The 19,292-nt window shown below is 41.9% G+C and overlaps 1 protein-coding gene across 2 annotated transcripts in view; it reads left to right on the top strand.

The window, feature by feature from the left end:
• Positions 1 to 19,292, top strand: part of CERS6 (ceramide synthase 6) — a 138,807-nt gene that overhangs the window by 55,094 nt on the left and 64,421 nt on the right. For both annotated transcript variants that reach the window (XM_075511796.1, XM_075511797.1), the window contains one exon: positions 15,723 to 15,780. In XM_075511796.1, the coding sequence (XP_075367911.1) occupies positions 15,723 to 15,780 (58 nt within the window). The remainder of the gene's footprint in view (positions 1 to 15,722; positions 15,781 to 19,292) is intronic.

Here is a 19,292-nt window from a genome sequence, read left to right as displayed (position 1 = left end):
ACAAATGCCATAACTCGGGATGTCCCCCCCTTCATTCTTCTTCCCCCAGCTTTATATGCTGAGCATGATGTCATATGGTATGGAATAGCCCTTTGGTCAGTTGGGGTCAGCTGTCCCAGCTGTGTCCCCTCCCAGCTTCTTGTGCACCCCCAGCCTACTCGATGGTGGGGTGTTGTGAGAAGTAGAAAAGGCCTTGACTCTGTGTAAGCACTGCTCAGCAGCAACTAAAACATCTCTGTATTATCAACGTGGCTTCCAGCACAAATCCAAAACGTAGTCCCCTACTAGCTCCTGTGAAGAAAACTAACTCTATCCTAGCCAAAACCAGCACATATGTCCTCAGACTATGCTTAGACCGTGCTGTAAGCACTTTTCATTTTGCATCTTATGAAATTCCCCTCTTCCTTCAAACTTAATTTTGGATTACTTAAAGCTTTGAATTCCCTGCCCTTACTGCCTTCTGTGACACAGTTTTTAACACAATTAATAAATTTAAATTAACTCATGTGCTGGTCCTGCAAAGACGCCATCACTTAACATTATTATTGCACATTAAGCAAGGTTATAATAAATTAACTAAGTTTCCATTCTCCTGTGGTTTGTATGTGTTCATCATTATTTTATGTTGTGGAAATTAAATAATTCTTCCATAAGTTCTAGTTAATGTGAACACTAGTTCAAAATTACAGTCACAATATAACGATTAAAGACAACTAAAGGAAAACTGCAAAGACTGCAGTAGCTGCTGCTTTCTTATGTTCCATGCACCTTGAATTGTCTAACTCTTGATTATGGAAGAGACCAACTGCCTTCTTCAGTCAGCCTCGGCTTTAAATGAAGTAGCCAAACACTGCAGACAAGTGGCTTGAAAGTAAAGGAACAAGGAGACAGAGCTGGGATTTTTCAGAAGAGCCATAGGGGATGTACAACCAAGAAAACAAGGGCTCAGTCTGGGATGCTACAGACTTCAAGACTACTTTTGATGCTTAGTAGATGGGATTCACAGGGCTTAAAAACTGACTCTTGATGGTTTGGGGAGGATGATCTGTGAATTCAGCACAGGGTTTTCTCCCAGTTTATCTCTCTTATTCTACTTGAAGCATTGGGCTTCATCTTCACCATTTGTTAGTGTGTTTGTCTGTGATACTGATCTCTCCTAAGTGGTAGATTTCAGGTACTGATATCTCTCGTTCTCTTTTTAAAAATATTTTATTGCTGCCAAAATTTGATGGCTTTTTAAATTTCTCTTAATAATAAAACCATTCTTGCCCAAGTAGAATAGCAAATAGTTTAAAATAGTTATTATCTATTAATAGCGAAGGTTGCGTTTGCGTCTGAAATCTGTGATGGTGCTTGTCAATTCTTTATTTCATCTGTGATATTGGATTTAAAAGCTGAGTGGAAGAGGGGAAAGACAGCAAAAACATTTCTCTTCCTCCCTTTCACAGCATGTTCTGCTCTTTTCATTGCTTTTATCCTGTAGGTTTGGTGTTTGCTTCCTTTATATGCCTTAGTGGTTACTTGTGCAATTTCTGCCTTGTACTGTTTACCTCCTTATTGCTTTGTCTTTTCCTAGAAAGTTCTCTTTTCTGTTTCTAAGATGTTCGTTTTGTTACCAATCCAAACTATGCTTTTCTTCGACCTGTTACGTATTTGCAATATGAAAGCAACATGAGCAATGTTCGCTTAGGCTGTAATAACTTTGTGAAATGCATTACAAGCAAGTATTTATTCATGAAGAGTTACTGTCAGATTCAGAATAAATTCTCTGTCCTTATGGGATGCAAATTTTTGGATCATCAGTAAATGCAGATATTGACCAAGTTCTACTCATATTTTCATTTAAAAAAGACAGACAAATGTGAACAAAATGCTAATTTAGAAGGATACCCTTCTTACTCCCATTTCTGCTGTCTTCAGAGTTGTTAGCTGTTCTGCATGTGTAGCACTAGCAAATGGTGTTTGTCAAATTCACACTGAACCTGTACAGATTTGGTCCAATGGTAGCTCCCTAGGGATGCCTTTTGTAGCAGGTTGTTCTCTTCCACAGGAGACTGCAAACTACACGACTCAGCAATCCAAAACTATTTGGTATCTTTCCCTATTTCAGTCTCTACCAAAAGAAAGAAACTTGAGTATGACTTGTTCTCTACAGGTCGCTACTCACAATCAACCTGTATCAAAACACCTTACTCGCTGAAGGGTAGTGGCAGTAAGGTTTTATTTTATACACAGCAATGAATGCATTGACATGGAAGTCCTTACTCCTCTCTTCTCCCTCATATTTACGTTGTTACACAGTTTTATGTTACAGTTGATTACCTTTTATTTTATAGGTATATGACATGGACTGCGTGCATCTGTTCACTGAGACACAGAGGAAAATTAGCTTCCACATTGTTTAATATTTTCCCCTTACAGGCATTTTAACTACATTGTTTTCTGCATTAGTAAGTTGTCCGATAGTGTACTTTCATGCTCTTTAGAGAAAGCTGAACTGAGTATTTTCTTCAGACCTAAATATTTTCTAAGTTAATGTGGCAGCTTGTCATATGCTGTTCTGATTTCCCCCCCCGCCCCTCCATTTTCTTTGCTGAGAGCTCAAAGCTGTAAACTAACCTGGGTCAAGATGATGCCTGCCTAGTGCTGCATTTGTATGGCTGTCTATCAGAATGCTTTTGTGGAAAGATTTCCCCTGTACGTACGTGGAAACAAATTTTTGATTGGCAGAACAGTTTTTGTGATACTTGGGCATAACATCACATGTATGTCCAGGACAGCAAGGTAGGCATCACTGGAGTACTGTTAGGCTCAAAAGAGGCAAGCAGTGGCCTGTGGCTGAATAAATGTTGGCAGTGGCCTCAGCAAGAACATGTATGCAGTGCTGGTGGAGGTGAGAAACTTTCTAGTTCCTCTAATGTTTTTTGGGATGATGCTATGGTAGTTGTGAGCGTAGCCGTAGGCATATGGTAACCCAGTGTTCAATATAGCCTCTGTCTTCTCCTGCTTCAGTGTCTCACCAGGGTGAGCGTACACAGACGTGCTGTGGCAGAACACAGAGCCCAGGCTGCAAGGGAGACCCTTTTGGTAACTTCATCAGTATGGTACACATTTTGCACTGCACGTACGTCCATGTAATTCCACTCATTCTGTTTTACTGATATCATTAGTATGATAGGCCCTTCTGTTTGTATTTACTGGTGAGCAGCATTTGCTCATTCAGGGATGCTTTCTTTTTCACTTCCCTGAAGTTCTTTCTTGAATAGATGAAAAAAACATGAGTATGTGAGAATTAAGTTTTGAAATGGTTTTCTCCAGAGGACTCAAGTAATGCATCAGTTCATGTAGTCCCAGTTACTTGCAAGTTAAACCTTCTAGGATCAGGCCCTGAAGCAGACTGAAATTGTGACTATCAGACAGGAAGTATTCAGTACAAGATGCTACCAAAACTGTGCTTTGAAATGTTTAATGCTATTCCTTATGGTTAGTTATTTAAATACTTACAGACTAATGAGTATAGTTTGGTTAGATGGTCCTTCTTGGTAAATTTGGGTTTCTGGCTTCTTTAGTTTTATTCTTGCTGCTCAGATGACAGCACTTTTGCATGAGAAGTAGTGCAAAAATTTCCTGTCCCTGTTTCTTTGTAGTGTGCTTGGAATACTGAGGGATAGTGTATTAAATCTTTAAAAACAAAAACACACCAAGAAACAACCTTCGTTGTAATGAGCATCTTGTAGCAGTTTTTCTAAAGCTTCAGTGATGCAACAAATGATGACTGGGAGGTAGGGAAAGGGAAGGAACATAAATGACTAAGTAAATGTATTTCTTCAGGATGCAAAAGGGAAAATAAAATAAGGACAAGGCGAGGTTTGAATGTACTGCTACAAACTTTGCTTATCCTCCTATCTCAACTATGACAACACTGCAACTCCTGCTTAGAAGATGGTGAGGTTTATCATCTGAAATGGAAGTACAGAATGTGAAGAAACAGCAGACCCTCCCCAGAAGACTGATCTATAACCGTGTAATATTAAGGGTGTGTGGTTGCTGTGCACAAACTCAGTGTGTGCTGCGCGGATTGAAGTATGCTGCACAGCTGGGTGGTTTCTTCAGGGAAATGGAGAAACAACCCTAACACCTAGCCTAGTTCTGGAAAGATCAATACCTGTAAGGGATCAGCATCTGCTTTAGCAGGCTAAAAACCAATCTGAGGCAGATGACTTAATGCTACAGGAAAGTAATATTCAGCATGAGAAAAAATGGAAACAGCTAATACAAGTTGGTCTAAGAAGATAATTACCTGTCTCAAAAATTGCCTTATGCGTATATGTTGGCCGTCACGGCTAGGAAAACATTTCTTGGTGAAAAGCAAATGCAGTCTGGAAGATTTTAAGTTTTTGTTCCTCTAGAACTGGAAAAGAGTGGGACAGTGAGCGGCTGTTGTGATATCTGCAGGGGAGCTGAAAGGCTGTGTTTGGAAACAGATGACTTGTGAGATCACTAGTAAGAATGGAAACTAGAGGTCCAGGTTGGAAAGACTTTAGGTCGATTTTTCTCTCCAAGACTCGTCAGCTGTGTGCACTGAACATCACTGATGCAAAACCAGTTCTGTTGATCAGACCACAGAGGAGGGTGCGTGGCAGTGACATCTGGTTTTTGTGTGTGCTCTTCCCATGAGCTTTCCAGATAATAGTACCTCTTTGTAGGGCAAGATTTGGCAATGCTGATAGATCTCTGAGGTCTTATCAGAGCTTTATTTCGTATAGTCCTCAAAACGTTCAGAAGAGAACAGTTGCATAACCATTAAACAGAAGCTATCTAGAAGTAATCAGTAGCTACAGAAGAAATCTAGAAGGAATTGCCAAAACACCTATTGTATTATCCATCTTTTCTGGTCTAATTATATAAACATGATTTATTATTTATAAAACTGCATCACTTCAAAATTTAGTACTGCGTTTCTTTTCCTTTTTTCTGCACTACTAAATTTTGCTCTTAAGACTTTCAGAGCTGCATTTTGAGCATACAGATTTAGGACAGGACTGGTCTCAAGTGGCACTGTAACATTAAATATTAAATAACTGATTCAAACTGCAGCCAAGAGGAAAATCAGGTGACAGTCAAATCTTAAGCCAGAAAATTAAAGAGGAAAGCAATAAAGATTTCTCAATTTATCATACCTGCTATTTTGCACATCTTAATGAGCTGTGCATAACTGTCTCCTTCCTCAAATAACTTCTGCTTAACCATAGTGCAGGAACTATTTACCATTTGCATGGTTGCTCCAGTCTAACTCAACAGGGCCAAAAAGGGCAAGAAGATTTATTTATTTATTTATTTATTAACATTCTTTATATCCACTTGTATCTGCCAGGCTTTGCAGAAATGCAGCAAATTATCATTACAGAAATCTTGGGAGGCAGCAAATTGCAGCAGTTGGGCTACTGCCATCAAACATGTTGTCACACTTGCAGCTTTGTATGAGACTAGTTATCAGGAATGAAGATAAGTAAAGATTTAGTGGAGGGTACAGACTGTTCGAAACAGAGTTGCACTTCTATCTGGTTTCTGAACCAATCAAAGGTATGCTATGGAGCTGTCCTATGTGCTAATTGTGTTTCTGAACTGCTCTGTGTTTGGGTTTTCAGTGTATAGGTCTGTCATGATGTAAGCACATACAGATGTAGGATTTAATAAAGCTCTTAATTTATTTTAAAAGAGCTTTATTAGATGAAGGAGATTGTGAGATTGGAACTTAGAGTAGAAATTCTTTAGGAGATCTCTCTGAAAATTTGCAAGTGAAAACACAGCTCCCTGCATACCAGACGGAATGTTGAGAGTGTGCCACCTGGGTTACCAAATTACCTTCACCCTGTTCTATTTTGAGTTCTGCCTGGAAAAGAGTTGGAACTCTGATTTTCTAAATTCCTTAAAAAGCTGGTGTCTCAAAAAAAGGTGGCAATTTGTTGCTTTACTCTCCTAGATAGTATTGTGAAGTATTAATGGTCATCCACCGCAATTCCCTAACGATCCTGTGGCATAGCACTGCTCACTGCTTGTGGTTAGGACTTCAATCAGGGAAGGCAAAATGTCCAAAAAGATTGCTCAAACACAGTAACACCTGAATTGTCATATGCCTGATAGTTGCACAGTTTTGTGCAACTTAATTACTGTAAGATTGAAGTCTTAATACTGTAAGATCAACCTTGTGATACAATACAAAAGGTCTTAAGTTTGAGTTTGTGAGACCATTAAATGTTTGAGGTGCTAGTAATCCTCCTAGGTTTTGGATGGATTAAGCATTATTTTTCTGTGTTCTGCCTTGTATTTTTACATGGTTTTTTGCCTAAAAAAAATACTATCTTTGTGGGGATTTTTTGTTGTTTTAGGGGAGAAGGGTTGCTGTTTGTTTGTTTGGTGTTTGGTTTTGTTTGGTGTTTTTTTTTTTTAAGCTAAAATGGGAACTATAATAGGTCAGTAGACAATGTCACAAATATTAAGAAGTTGATCTAAAAGTTCAGAGTCCATTGGTTTTGGGATCATCCTCTAAATATCTCTCCTTAGACATAACCATCTAGAAGGAATGCATGCCTCTGGCTGTGTCAGGAGCAGCAGTAATTGGATTAAGTCCCCTTGAGTGAATCAGAAAGTTGAAGGCTCTGGTACTGTGTTTGGGGGAGCAGAAGAATACAATGTGAGGATAAAACATGGACTGCTTTAAATCACAGTGGGCATGTGAGGAACTTAGCGATGCTTCCTATTTAAAAGAAATAAACATTCAATATTGTTTAATCTCAGCCTCAGGAATGCTCTTTTGAGCAGTCTCACAGTGAACATACTCTTCACAGCCCCGGGAAATCATTGCAGCCAAATATTTTTCAGTCTCAGCTAACGATTGCAATAGCCCAGCTACATGCTTGCCCAGTTCAGTCAGATGGTGGGGATTAAAATGGAGAACAAGCTGTGTGATGGCAGTTCAGCCTTCTCCAGAACCAAGACCTGCACGTGTGGAGTTTGCGTTAGGCTCGGTTTGGTGTTCAGCCCAAAGCCTGAGCGCAGAGGCCTGTCAGCATCTGCCAGGAGTTGAGCAACGGGTGACTGAGAACAGCAAATCTGAAAATTTACTGAAGTGGATTTCCGTGGGAAAAACTTTGGGAGTCTGCAGTTTCTCTGAAAATAGTTTTCAGAGCCAGAAAACCAGTTTCTCTGTCTGCAGGCAATGTGGTGAGCCCATGGCTAGTTGCTAAATATGAGGGGGTTTTTAATGTTAACTGTTTTGAAGCGTGGCATTCTTACATTGCTGTTTGTGGCCCTGACTGTAGCAAATCAGTGGCAAACGCATCTCTGTAAATAACAGCTACAATTCTGGAAGCAAAATGGCTGTTATGTTTTTAACACTGTACGTTTATTATGTTTCACGTTTGTCAAAAGGCAGTTGGATAACTTTGGATCCTTGCACACCATTGCTGGGCAGCAGGCACTGGTTTGGCATCGGAGCCATAAGGGGTGTGTGCTTACGGTGGGGAGGGCTGTGCGCTGCCAGGGACGTGCTGCAAAGCTGGGGGCTCTGCGGGAGTGCTTGTGTTCACAGCCCAGCCAGCCAGTCTTCCTGCAAAAGAAATGGAAGAAAGGGAAAACTGCAGGAGCGGAGAGGCTTTGTGCCTCTTCAGCATTATTCTTGGGAGAAGCAGCCGTTTTCTTGGGAGAGTGGCCATGCTGAGCTCACTCTGCTGGACAGCAGGTCCATGGGGAAGGTAGCGTCTTTCTGAGACAGAGCATGAACCCCATGTGGTAGGCTCTGCAAAATATGTGTGCGTGTATATGGGGTAGGAGGGTGCTTTGCTTGAACAATTTGTTTTTATTAGCTGAAGTTTAATTTCACATTTCAGAGCAGAAATTTGGAGGGAAATTTTAAGGACAAAATCAGTGTGATGAAGGGAACCAGGTTAGACATATGCATGAAATCAGTGAAGTGCTTGCTCAAGTGTGCACTTAAATAGTTTTTGCTGAATTGAGCATGATGGGGTATACCAGATTAGTTGGCAGAGGCTGTCCAAATTTTCCATCTTCTTAGTGTTCTGTATCATGCTGAAGCATCTTTAAAATTTCTTTAGCAGCTCAAAGTTAAAAGGGTTGAGAGGTTAAGAAACTGTGCTCTGGATCAGGAATGCACTCATGTGTTGAACAAGAGCAGTCAGATCTGTTGCTGCACTCTTGACGGGCTCTAGAGCAGTTTTAAGAACTGCAGTTTTAAAATGCAGTTTTAAGACTGCATTAGGAAAGAATCGCGCTTTTTTGTTACTGAAGAGTCACTTTTTAGCTTGACTCTTCGCTGCAGTGTGTCACATCCATGTTTGAAACACTGGCCTGGTAAGCCCAGCACAACCTGAAGGATTTGCCAGAAGGGCTATGTGTAAACAGGTTTGATCTCCCTCATTCTGAGCTTGAGCAGACCAGATACAAGCCTGGTTCAATCTGGAAGTCTTGTAGGCATGTTAGTGCAGGACTAAAATGAACCTCATAAACCCTATTGCGAGCAGACAGATCAAGTTTTCCAGAACACCTGTTCCTTGAGCGCTTTCATCTGGGTTTGCTGGATTTAAATTAACCTAAAAAGTCTTTCAAGCAGCATGCTTTGTGTGTATGTGGGTCATTCAAATTTTGTGTCTCTGTACAACTGACTGGAGGAGTGTTTCAAGTCTGAGGGCCAGAGCAAATTCTCACAAAACAGGACAGCTTCAGCTGTCGTTATCTTTCAGTTAAATGTGAATTGATGTGGCAGTCGCCCACAATGGGGTGCTTCAGCTAGTGGCCTCAATTGTATTGCTTTAATAGGGCAGCAAGTATTGCTGGGGGGAAAGGGGAACAAAAGATATCTTGGTACAGATCTTGCCTTGCTTTTCCTAGTCTGTTGGGCTCTGCTACTGCTGCTTTGGAAGAGTTTGTTACTTTCCCTGTTGCAGACAACCAACTGTGACCCAAACGACAGCTGTCCTAAGTGACCTGGGGACATTCAGCATGAGCTGCTGATGCTTAAGAAGGACCTTGAGCAGGATATCAGAAAGGGTGCTAGAGAGGGTTTATGCCACTGGCCAGACACCTTCCCTTCCCTGCGGTCTGTGACTATTCAGACTGTGCTCAGGCTAAGGGGTTTTTCCAACCATGAGAGTTGGGACTGTTACCTAGGACAAATTAAACACCTCTCTTAATCAACTACCACTTTGTGAATTCAGTTGGGAATGGGAATCAGTGTCTCCGAGATGTGCAGGGTACACTGGGGCACAGCTGAAGTCGAACAGAGTTGAGCTAGGGGATACTGAGGCAATAGGAGTCAATAGGGAAATGCCGGTGAAACACCTCAAAGCACACAAGGGGTGTTCTTCTATGAAGGAGACACGGGTGACAGCCCAGCTGAAGTGCATCTACACCAATGCACGCAGCACGGGCAACAAGCAGGAGGAGCTGGAAGCCATTGTACATCAGGAAAACTATGATATGGTTGCCATCATGGAAACGTGGTGGGATGACTCGCACAACTGGAGTGCGGCGATGGATGGCTATAAACTCTTCAGGAGGGATAGGCGAGGCAGGAGAGGTGGTGGGGTAGCCCTATACGTTAGGAAGCGTCTGGATAGTTTAGAGCTCGATGATGGTGATGATAGGGTGGAGCGTCTATGGGTAAGAATCAGGGGAAAGGCCAACAAGGCAGATATTGTGGTGGGAGTCTGTTACAGACCACCCAACCAGGATGAAGAGGCAGATGAAATATTCTATAAGCAGCTGGGAGAAGCCTCACGATCACTAGCCCTTGTTCTTGTGGGGGACTTCAACCTGCCAGATGTCTGCTGGAAATACAATTCAGCAGAGAGGAAACAGTCTAGGAGGTTCCTGGAGTGTGTGGCAGATAACTTCCTGACACAGCTGGTGAGTGAGCCAACTAGGGAAGGTGCCCCACTGGACCTGTTGTTCACGAACAGAGAAGGACTGGTGAGCCATGTGATGGTTGGAGGCCGTCTTGGGCAGAGTGATCACGAAATGATAGAGTTTTCAGTTCTTTGAGAAGTAAGGAGGGGGGTCAGCAAAACTGCCACCTTGGGCTTCCAGAGGGCAGACTTTGGCCTGTTTAGGAGACTGGTCGAGAGAGTCCCCTGGGAGGCAGCCCTAAAGGGCAAAGGAGTCCAGGAAGGCTGGACATTCTTTAAGGAGGAAGTCCTAAAGGCACAAGAGTGGGCTGTCCCCAGGTGCCGAAAGACGAGCCGGCGGGGAAGAAGACCGGCCTGGCTGACTAGAGAGCTCTGGCTCGAACTCAGGAAAAAGAGGAGAGTCTATGACCTCTGGAAGAAGGGGCGGGCAACTCAGGAGGACTACAAAGGTGTAGCAAGGCTGTGCAGGGATAAAATTAGAATGGCCAAAACTGAGCTAGAGCTCAATCTGGCTGCTGCTGTAAAAGACAACAAAACCCACTTCTTCAAATACATTAGCAGCAAAAGAAGAGCTAAGGAGAATCTCCAGCCCATAGTAGACAGGGGAGGGAACACAGTGACCAAGGATGAGGAAAAGGCTGAGGTACTTAATGCCTTCTTTGCCTCAGTCTTTAATAGCAGGGCCAATTGTTCTCTGGGTACCCAGCCCCTGGGGTTGGAAGATAGGGACAGGGACCAGAATGGAGCCCCCATAATCCAGGGGGAAATGGTTAGTGACCTGCTGCACCACTTAGACACTCACAAGTCTATGGGGCCTGATGAGATCCCCCCGAGAGTACTGAAGGAACTGGCAGAAGTGCTCACCAAGCCCCTTTCCATCATTTACCAGCAGTCCTGGCTAACTGGGGAGGTCCCTGCTGACTGGAGATTAGCAAATGTGACACCCATCTTCAGGAAGGGCCAGAAGGAGGACCTGGGGAACTACAGGCCTGTCAGCCTGACCTCGGTAACAGGGAAGCTGATGGAGCAGATGATCCTGAGTGCCATCACATGGCTTGTAGAGGATAACCAAGGGATCAAGCCCAGCCAGCATGGGTTCAGGAAAGGCAGGTCCTGCTTGACCAACCTGATCTCCTTCTGTGACAAGGTGACCCGCCTAGTAGATGAGGGAAAGGCTGTGGATGTTGTCTATCTAGACTTCAGTAAAGCCTTTGACATGGTTTCCCACAGCATTCTCCTGGAGAAACTGGCTGCTCATGGCTTGGACGGGTGTACTCTTTGCTGGGTAAAGAACTGGCTGGATGGCTGGGCCCAAAGAGTGGTGGTGAACGGAGTTAAATCCAGTTGGCGGCCGGTCACAAGTGGTGTTCCCCAGGGCTCTGTGTTGGGGCCAGTTCTGTTTAATATCTTTATCAATGATCTGGACGAAGGGATGGAGTGCACCCTCAGTAAGTTTGCAGATGACACCAAGTTGTGTGGGAGTGTTGATCTGCTTGAGGGTAGGAAGGCTCTGCAGAGGGACCTGGACAGGCTGGATCGATGGGCTGAGGTCAGTTGTATGAGGTTCAACAAGGCCAAGTGCCAGGTCCTGCACTTGGGCCACAGCAACCCCATGCAACGCTACAGGCTTGGGGAAGAGTGGCTGGAAAGATGCCTGGCAGAGAAGGACCTGGGGGTGTTGTTTGACAGCCGCCTGAATATGAGCTAGCAGTGTGCCCACGTGGCCAAGAAAGCCAATGGCATCCTGGCTTGTATCAGGAATAGTGTGGCCAGCAGGACTAGGGAAGTGATTGTGCCCCTGTACTCGGCACTGGTGAGGCCACACCTCGAATACTGTGTTCAGTTTTGGGCCCCTCACTACAAGAGAGACATTGAGGTGCTGGAGCGTGTCCAGAGAAGGGCAATGAAGCTGGTGAAAGGTCTAGAGCAGAAGTTTTATGAGGAGCAGCTGAGGGAACTGGGGTTGTTTAGCCTGGAGAAAAGGAGGCTGAGGGGAGACCTTATCGCTCTCTACAACTACCTGAAAGGAGGTTGTAGAGAGGTGGGGGTCGGTCTCTTCTCCCAGGTAACAAGTGATAGGACAAGAGGAAATGGCCTCAAGTTGTGTCAGGGCAGGTTTAGACTGGATATTAGGAAATTTTACTTCACCGAAAGGGTTGTCAAGCATTGGAACAGGCTGCCCAGGGAAGTGGTTGAGTCACCATCCCTGGAGGTATTTAAAAGATGTTTGGATGAGGTGCTTAGGGACATGGTGTAGTGGTGGTCTTGGTAGTGTTAGGTTAACGGTTGGACTCGATGATCTTAAAGGTCTTTTCCAACCTATATGATTCTGTGATTCTGAGACTTGATAACCTCACACTTAAGAAAGATGTCCTTCTCTTCTATCATGTCCTGTGCAGAGAGAAAGAACATTTTGCCCAAGTTCCCAAAATACTAAGGTGGTTTGGACACTGGGCTATACTGTGAGTGGACGTGATTGCTACTTGTAACTGTTTCCCTCCACTTGCATCTCTTCGTCAGTGGGCTGCAGTGAGACCCAAATAGAGGGATAAAGGAGTATATACTGTAGATTGTGGATGATGGATTTTAGTAGAGTATTTGTTGCAAGAGAATTGAATTGAGAGTTCACCTTTGGAGGAATTTTGCTGGACAAATCTGTGTTGCATGAAACATTTATCTCATACCGTCTGGCCTTGTCTGTATAATTTTGGGTGAATAATGCAGCTTCACAACCTAGTTCCTGTCCCTTTCCTCCCTGTCCTTTGTCCCAAGTCATGGAGTATTTTCTGCTACATAAAACAGCTTCACAAGGAGAGATGGTCCTACACCTGAAGACTTTGTGGCTAACAAACCCTTTGGGAGCGTGTGAGAGCTGTGACAGAGGAGAAGGTTGAACCTAGGTTCTCCAAAGCCTGGCAGATGTTCTTACTGCTAGGCTACCAAGTAAAAGGGGCAGCTGAGGGTGAGTCACGACTGCTTATAGCCAATAAAGTGTCAACAGGGTTTTAGGTTACTGGCTCCCTGCAGCAAGGTAGGAAACCTGGCAGAGAACTGAGTGCTAATTCAATTCCTGGTGTGTTCAGATGCATAGTGATCTATGTGTGACCTTGTGCAAAGGATTATTGGTGTATCTACCATTAAATTTCTGATAGCACGTAGCTGACAGCTACAGATAGACTCCTTGCCTTTTTTTACTCTACAGCTGAAGCTCATGGGAACAACATCCCTTAATTTTGACCGTTTGTTGTATGTATATTTCTTCTGACTGTAATGCCTCATAAATGTCACTCATTCTGTAAATGGTCTTAACTGTTAATTTCATTTAATGAGGATTTTATAGATCTCAATATATGTTAATTTGTAGGTAACAAGCACCTAGTTACATCTTTGTCTTTTTTAAATTTTATTTTATTTAAAAAGACAGTTACAAATGAAATGTCTCCAGTTGTTAAGGTCATTGGTGTGCAGTTAATGTGCAACATTTACTAGAATGTTGAACATAGTTACTTAGCTAGTTAGACCAGATATATTCCCTTACTGTATAATAATAAATACTTTAATAACTTAAAATTAATTTTCTTCCAAACCTTGCGTTCATCTGTTTGACCTTGGCCAGTGGATGTTTTGCTGTGAATTGCAGCAATAGGCCATCTACAAATAGTGGTAAAACAATGTAGGAAACTTCTTGGACTTCTCTGTATGGGATTGAGATTCCAGTTGGGATATTGAGCTGGCAGAATTTCCCTTTGAAGCTCACAGAAAAGGCAGCTAGCTGCCCAGTACAGAGCAGTGGAAAGTCCTTTGTAGCTTTTCTACCACCAGAGTTAGCTGATTAATGATGATAAACATGCTGGGGGACAATTCTGACTTTGCTTTGCTTTGAATTTTTCTTTATTGGAGTTTGACGAAGCCATAAGTTTGTTGAATAGCTTTTGTGGATGTTGTTCAGCAGGAATGAGCAATTTTACTTGCTTACTTGCAAATTTACTTTCTTTACCAGTATTACTTATTTTTTTAAAAAGTTAGCACTTTGACCAGCTTTGTCAATCACCCAGTTCTGAGCCTTGCTTTATCTTCTGATGCTCAATCCCAGTAGACTTGTTTGGCAGGTTAGGGAAAAAGAGGAAAGAAGACTAATAGCATATGTTATCATACACTTGCATGCATGGATCACCTTTGTACCATTCGAACAGTTGGAGCAAGTCGATTGTCTTTGGCAGACCCAAATAGTACCTGGTGGCTCTTGGCTCTGAGGTTTTTCCGAAGCTCCGAGAATTCTCCTACAGGGCAATCCATAGCTTTAGCGCAGATCTGCAGCAGTGGCGGTGCTTTGGGGCGGCGGGTGGTGGGGTGAGGGTGGAAAGTTAGACAGGGAAATTGGTGTTTCTGAATTTGCTTGTTTCAGGAAAGGGCCTTTTTATTTCCGCTGAGGTGATAGCTGCAGCAAATGCTGCCACCAGAGTCTTTCAGACGTCTGTGCAGACTGAAGTATCACACTTTAAATCTCATTGATGTTCTTACACTCTCCTGTACTCAACTTGTCAGAGGGTTATTTATGTATGACACAACTTTCTTTCTAAATATGTGTAAAAGTAGCTTTGAAGAGGAAGGTTTGGATTAACCTTCTTTTACATAGGAGCATTTTCAGTTTTGAAACCATTCCAGTAAATGTCTGAACACGCTTCAGTGCCAATTAACTGTAAGCTAATAGTTTTGCCAGTGGAGAGAACGTTGTAAGTGCTATAAAATATGTAATTGAAGATGATTCACGCTGCAGTATTGCCTTGACACTAAGGAAGCTAAATCTCATCCTGCTATAAATGTTATGAATAGTACCTCACTGGTGTTTATGTCAAGCATGTTTGTGTAGTCACTCCAACCTTTGGAAAAAAAACCAGGAATTCCTCTAAGAATTTACACTGCATGAGGTTTTGATTTTTATTTCCTTATACTTCCATTGACTCTTCTTTCCTAAGCCAGTAATGCATCCAAAACAAAGGAAGATACTCTGTATGTCTTCTTTTATTGGGGAACGTAGAAAAATGTAGAGGAGAGGATGATTTCATATTAAATCTCCTGTTGGTTGTCTCATTTTCCATGGCATCTTGATCCTAGCTTCTAGTTTGCCTTTATCGGAAAAGAAAAACTAGAAGCCCAGCAATTATTTCGTGTCTACTTGGGAAAAAGTAGAATCATCTTTATCAAGAAAAGTCTTTGGAAGTGGACATAAACTGTGGATATATATCTGTATCCAGCATATCTATCTGATGCAAATGCACTCCCTAAAACCAACAGTGAACTGCTGGAATCTGCTAAGCGAAATTCCAGCTCATTGTGGATGATGCTTTTCATTACTAAAGACTGTATTTGATGTGCAGCACTCTAAAGTCACCCCTTGAAGGCTTAATAAAATTTCTTATTATCGTTGTCTTAGTGTCTAATAACAAGTGAACTTCCCTGCAATAGGCATGCGAATTGTCCTCTGTCATCCCCTGTCCTGCTAGTTTTCATGAAACTTAAAAACTTAATTATCCTTGAAAATTTGGGTTTTTTTCCTGTCATGTTTAGGTGAAATTAGCCAGTATTTTCAGAGGTCTAATGGGAGGCTGGTAAAAGCAGGCAGATGAGCACAATGCTTGATAACAAAAGTTGTAGAAAACCAAACCAAAATTTTGCTTTTTCAACTTCTGTTAATGTGACCAGAGTGTGGTGGTTTGGCAGTGCTGTAAGAAATCATGTGTTGAACTGTAAAGTATGTAAAGCCGGTATCCTAGAGTTAATCTCTTGTACCTTTTGCAGGTGGAGATTTACATTTTACCTTTATATATTTACCTATGGAGTACGCTTCCTGAAAAAGGTAGGCACTTACATTATTATGCTTCCATAACACATCACAGATTTGTTTGAAGTCTCTGCTGGCATTGGTAAGGAATATAAGTTCTTATCAATATTTAATGGGGTAAAAAAAAATTGGTATAGCAGCATGCCTAGTTCACTTTATTACTTTTCATTATAGGCATTTAAGCTGGCAGTAAGGCTTACCAAAGTATTCATCTCAATTTCTGCATCATCCTTGTTTAAATGCCTCTGGCAAAGGTTGCTTTTTATTAACAAACAAAATCCATTAGTGTTTTATAAAATGCTATTTTTTTCACATTCTTTGTCTGATGTACTGTGGAAAGAAGTTTCCATGGAGTTTCCCATCAATGCTGTCTTTCTGGTGATTTAAGGGAAGGGTATTGATAGCTTCTAAATGCCCTGGCATAGGTCTGTTAACCCTGCCATAGGCAGTAATATGGATTTATGGTGCAAATTGTTTTTACAATGTGACTACTTCTCAGAGCTTTTGTGCAAGTTGGGCCATATTTGTGTAATTCTGAGAGGTGAAATTAGGGGAATGTGTGGTCTCAGTGCGTTCATGTAATCTTACTTTCTTCGTTTTGGACAAAAATTTGACAGAGAAAATGTATCCTACATGTTTCTGGTGCTTTGTAAGTAAAAGTAGCTATTAAAAAAAAGCCCTCATCATTTTTATGGTTGTAGTTCTTGAGGCTGTCCCAGGTGCCAGTCAACTTGGTGCCAGCAGGACTGATGGTGTGCCTGTGCAGAGAGGGGACATCAGAGCTGTTCTCAGCTATTTAGCAGTAGTCAGCCCCAGAGGAGGTACGTGGGCCAGTCCTCCAAACGGACCAAAGCAGCATGTAATGTGCAACCTCTCCCTGCCTCCTTGAACACGTGTACTTTGCGTGTACTTGATCCATTAAGTCATGATCTGATGTTCTGTTTTCTGCCTTTGGTTCCATACGTGACTGTGGTATGAAATACGAGAATAGTTTTAATAAGCAATTGTCACAACCTAAAAGGTTACTCAGCCTGCGGGTGTGGAGAGATTGCAACCGTGGGTTCATAGGATTCTGTAATGCACAAGGACATGGAGGCTTTATCCTCTGAATTTCTCTACTTTATTACAGATTACCACAAATACCACAAAAATCATGATTAGAAAGTATCACAAAATCACTATTAGAAAGCATACCTATGATTAATAAAGTGAATCTCTCTCAGCACAAAGAAAGTGTCTGTTCTAGGAAAAACTCTGAATACCAGCATTTCTAAAGACTAAGAAGAATACAGTAAATGCATGCTTCATTACAAGCCATTGTGAGCTGTTTCTAAAGGCTGAGTTGACATGCAAACTGCAGGATGTCTTCCGCCCAATTCAGCATATCACTGCAGTTTGAGGAGGGCTGGCTGACAGAGCATGGTTGTTTGAACAAAGTATACCATTGCTTGCTTAACAAGCTTAACAAGGATCGGTCATGTCATTTTGCTGTAATTTTAACTTTCAGCATGTTTAATTTTTACAAAGAGAACTTGTTCATTATGTAATTGTGTATGTATTTTTAATTACTCATTTTTACGCAGTATTGTAAATGAGTCTTGCAACATTTTATGCTATAGTCATTATTCCAGTGTTGTTCTTCGTATACTCAGGTCTTTCACATGGGAATGTATGTTAATTAACAAAATTATGATTGTTACTGTATTTATATTTACACCATCTCCCTAGTAACATTGTGTAACTAAAAGAAAGTGCAGGCTTTTTGCTGTTCATCGAACACCAAAGATTTCCCAAAGTGCAAAGTTTTTCCACTTTGGGGGGAAATCTGGGTTTGCAAGGAATAAAATCCAGACCCCAAAATCTGGAGGGAGACACTTCTTTCAGAGCTTCGCTACGGTACCAAAGTGGATAATCCTTTTTAATTTGTCTTGGTTTTCTTAATGGAATAATTGCAAAGAAACACTTAATTGCTTCTTTAGGAAGCTAGTGAAAAATTTAAGCATAATAAATTCTCTTACAAATTTGATAGAAAGATCTTTCCTTCAAAAAGCTGTTTTGCCTGGAGAGAAAGTTCATTTCATAGTCAGCGGTGTCTTGCTGTCCTAATGCTACGGTAGAAATCTGCATCTTTTCAAATAACAAGGTCTGCTTAAGACCATCCCTAAGATATGTAGTCCAGAAGACTGATAAGCATGATGAGTGAGTCCAGGTGCAATGGCAGTCCTGACAGGTGCAGTTCCATCTCAGCAACACGTGCTGCCTTATTGGGAGAGGGTGAGAAAGAGTGAAAAAATACAGACGTTCCTGTTTTGAAGAACGGAATATGCCACCAGCATAGCACCACATTGGAAATATTAATTTTGACTTTTAAAACCTAAGCTAATGCTTAGTTAATAAATAACTTTGGATAGTTGGATAAGACATTTTGATACAGTATGTCTTTCAAACATCCAAATGTAGTAAGAATATATTTTTAAAAGGGAAACTGCATTATGGTGCTTTTCAAATGAACAGAATCATGCAAGGTTGGTTGGTTTGTCCATTTCTGGATAGTTAAGATCCCTGATTTGAGAAAGCTGGTTTTGCATCTTGAGTGGGAAGTGCTCCTTTACTCTCATGAGGTACTCCCTTTATGAAAGTGAACTAACTCAATTGTACAAAAGGCTCTCCCTTAAACACTACGCCCAATGCATTACCTCTTTTATAGTTTCTTTTTTGGCTCTTGAATTGCCAGGCAACAAAATACCCTGACTCCTTATTGTCATTCCCTCCCAACTTGACCTAGTCTTCGTGCAACCTGCTGCTCCTTTGCTTTGCTGCATATGTTGCTGACCTGATGGGTTTTTTGTTCACATTTGGCTCTCTTAAACATTCCTTTCTTAGTCTGAGGGTGAAATTCATCTTTACCTACAAGACTGGCACGGAGCCTGTCAATTACTTAAGCACCACTTTGAGCTAGTTTTGAGGTCCTTTGCTTTGTGCTGGCCCTTTGCCTAGAGGTGAATTTCACCTTTTGGATTCCTTCTGAAAACACGTTTCTTGTAATGCCCAGAGTATATGAATCATTGCTGCTTTGTCTTCTACTGTCACCTTCCCTATTTGCTGCATAAAGCAATATTACTGCATCAGTGCAGTATCAGCAGAAGGGCGGATGTCTGTGTTTCCTTGTGCCCACCAAACCGCCCAAGGCAGCTCTAACCAGGATACTCCGGCAAACCACCATTCTTGCAAAGAATGTCATTAAGTCTTTGGTGGCTTTGTAGAGCTGAGAAGCTTATCTGGCTTTTTGGGAAGATGTGACCAAGCTTAATAACCAGTAATTGGTTAGCAGGCTTATCAACTCTGTTTTAGTTCTGAAAGTGTGATACTGTCAGCGTGGTACACATGCTGATGTTTACTTTTAGAATGGTAGTAACTAACTGCATTAAAGTTTTACATTTGCCTGGCTAGAGCATCTCACAAGGACAAAGAGGCCTGGGGTTGCAGCTTTGATTTTCACTTCCCTACAGGAGCACATGAAAGCTAAT

Source organism: Mycteria americana, chromosome 9, assembly GCF_035582795.1.
Source record: "Mycteria americana isolate JAX WOST 10 ecotype Jacksonville Zoo and Gardens chromosome 9, USCA_MyAme_1.0, whole genome shotgun sequence".
Classification (NCBI taxonomy): Eukaryota; Metazoa; Chordata; class Aves; order Ciconiiformes; family Ciconiidae; genus Mycteria; species Mycteria americana.
Note: the sequence above shows the minus strand (reverse complement) of the source record. Positions and strands in the feature narration are given on the sequence as shown.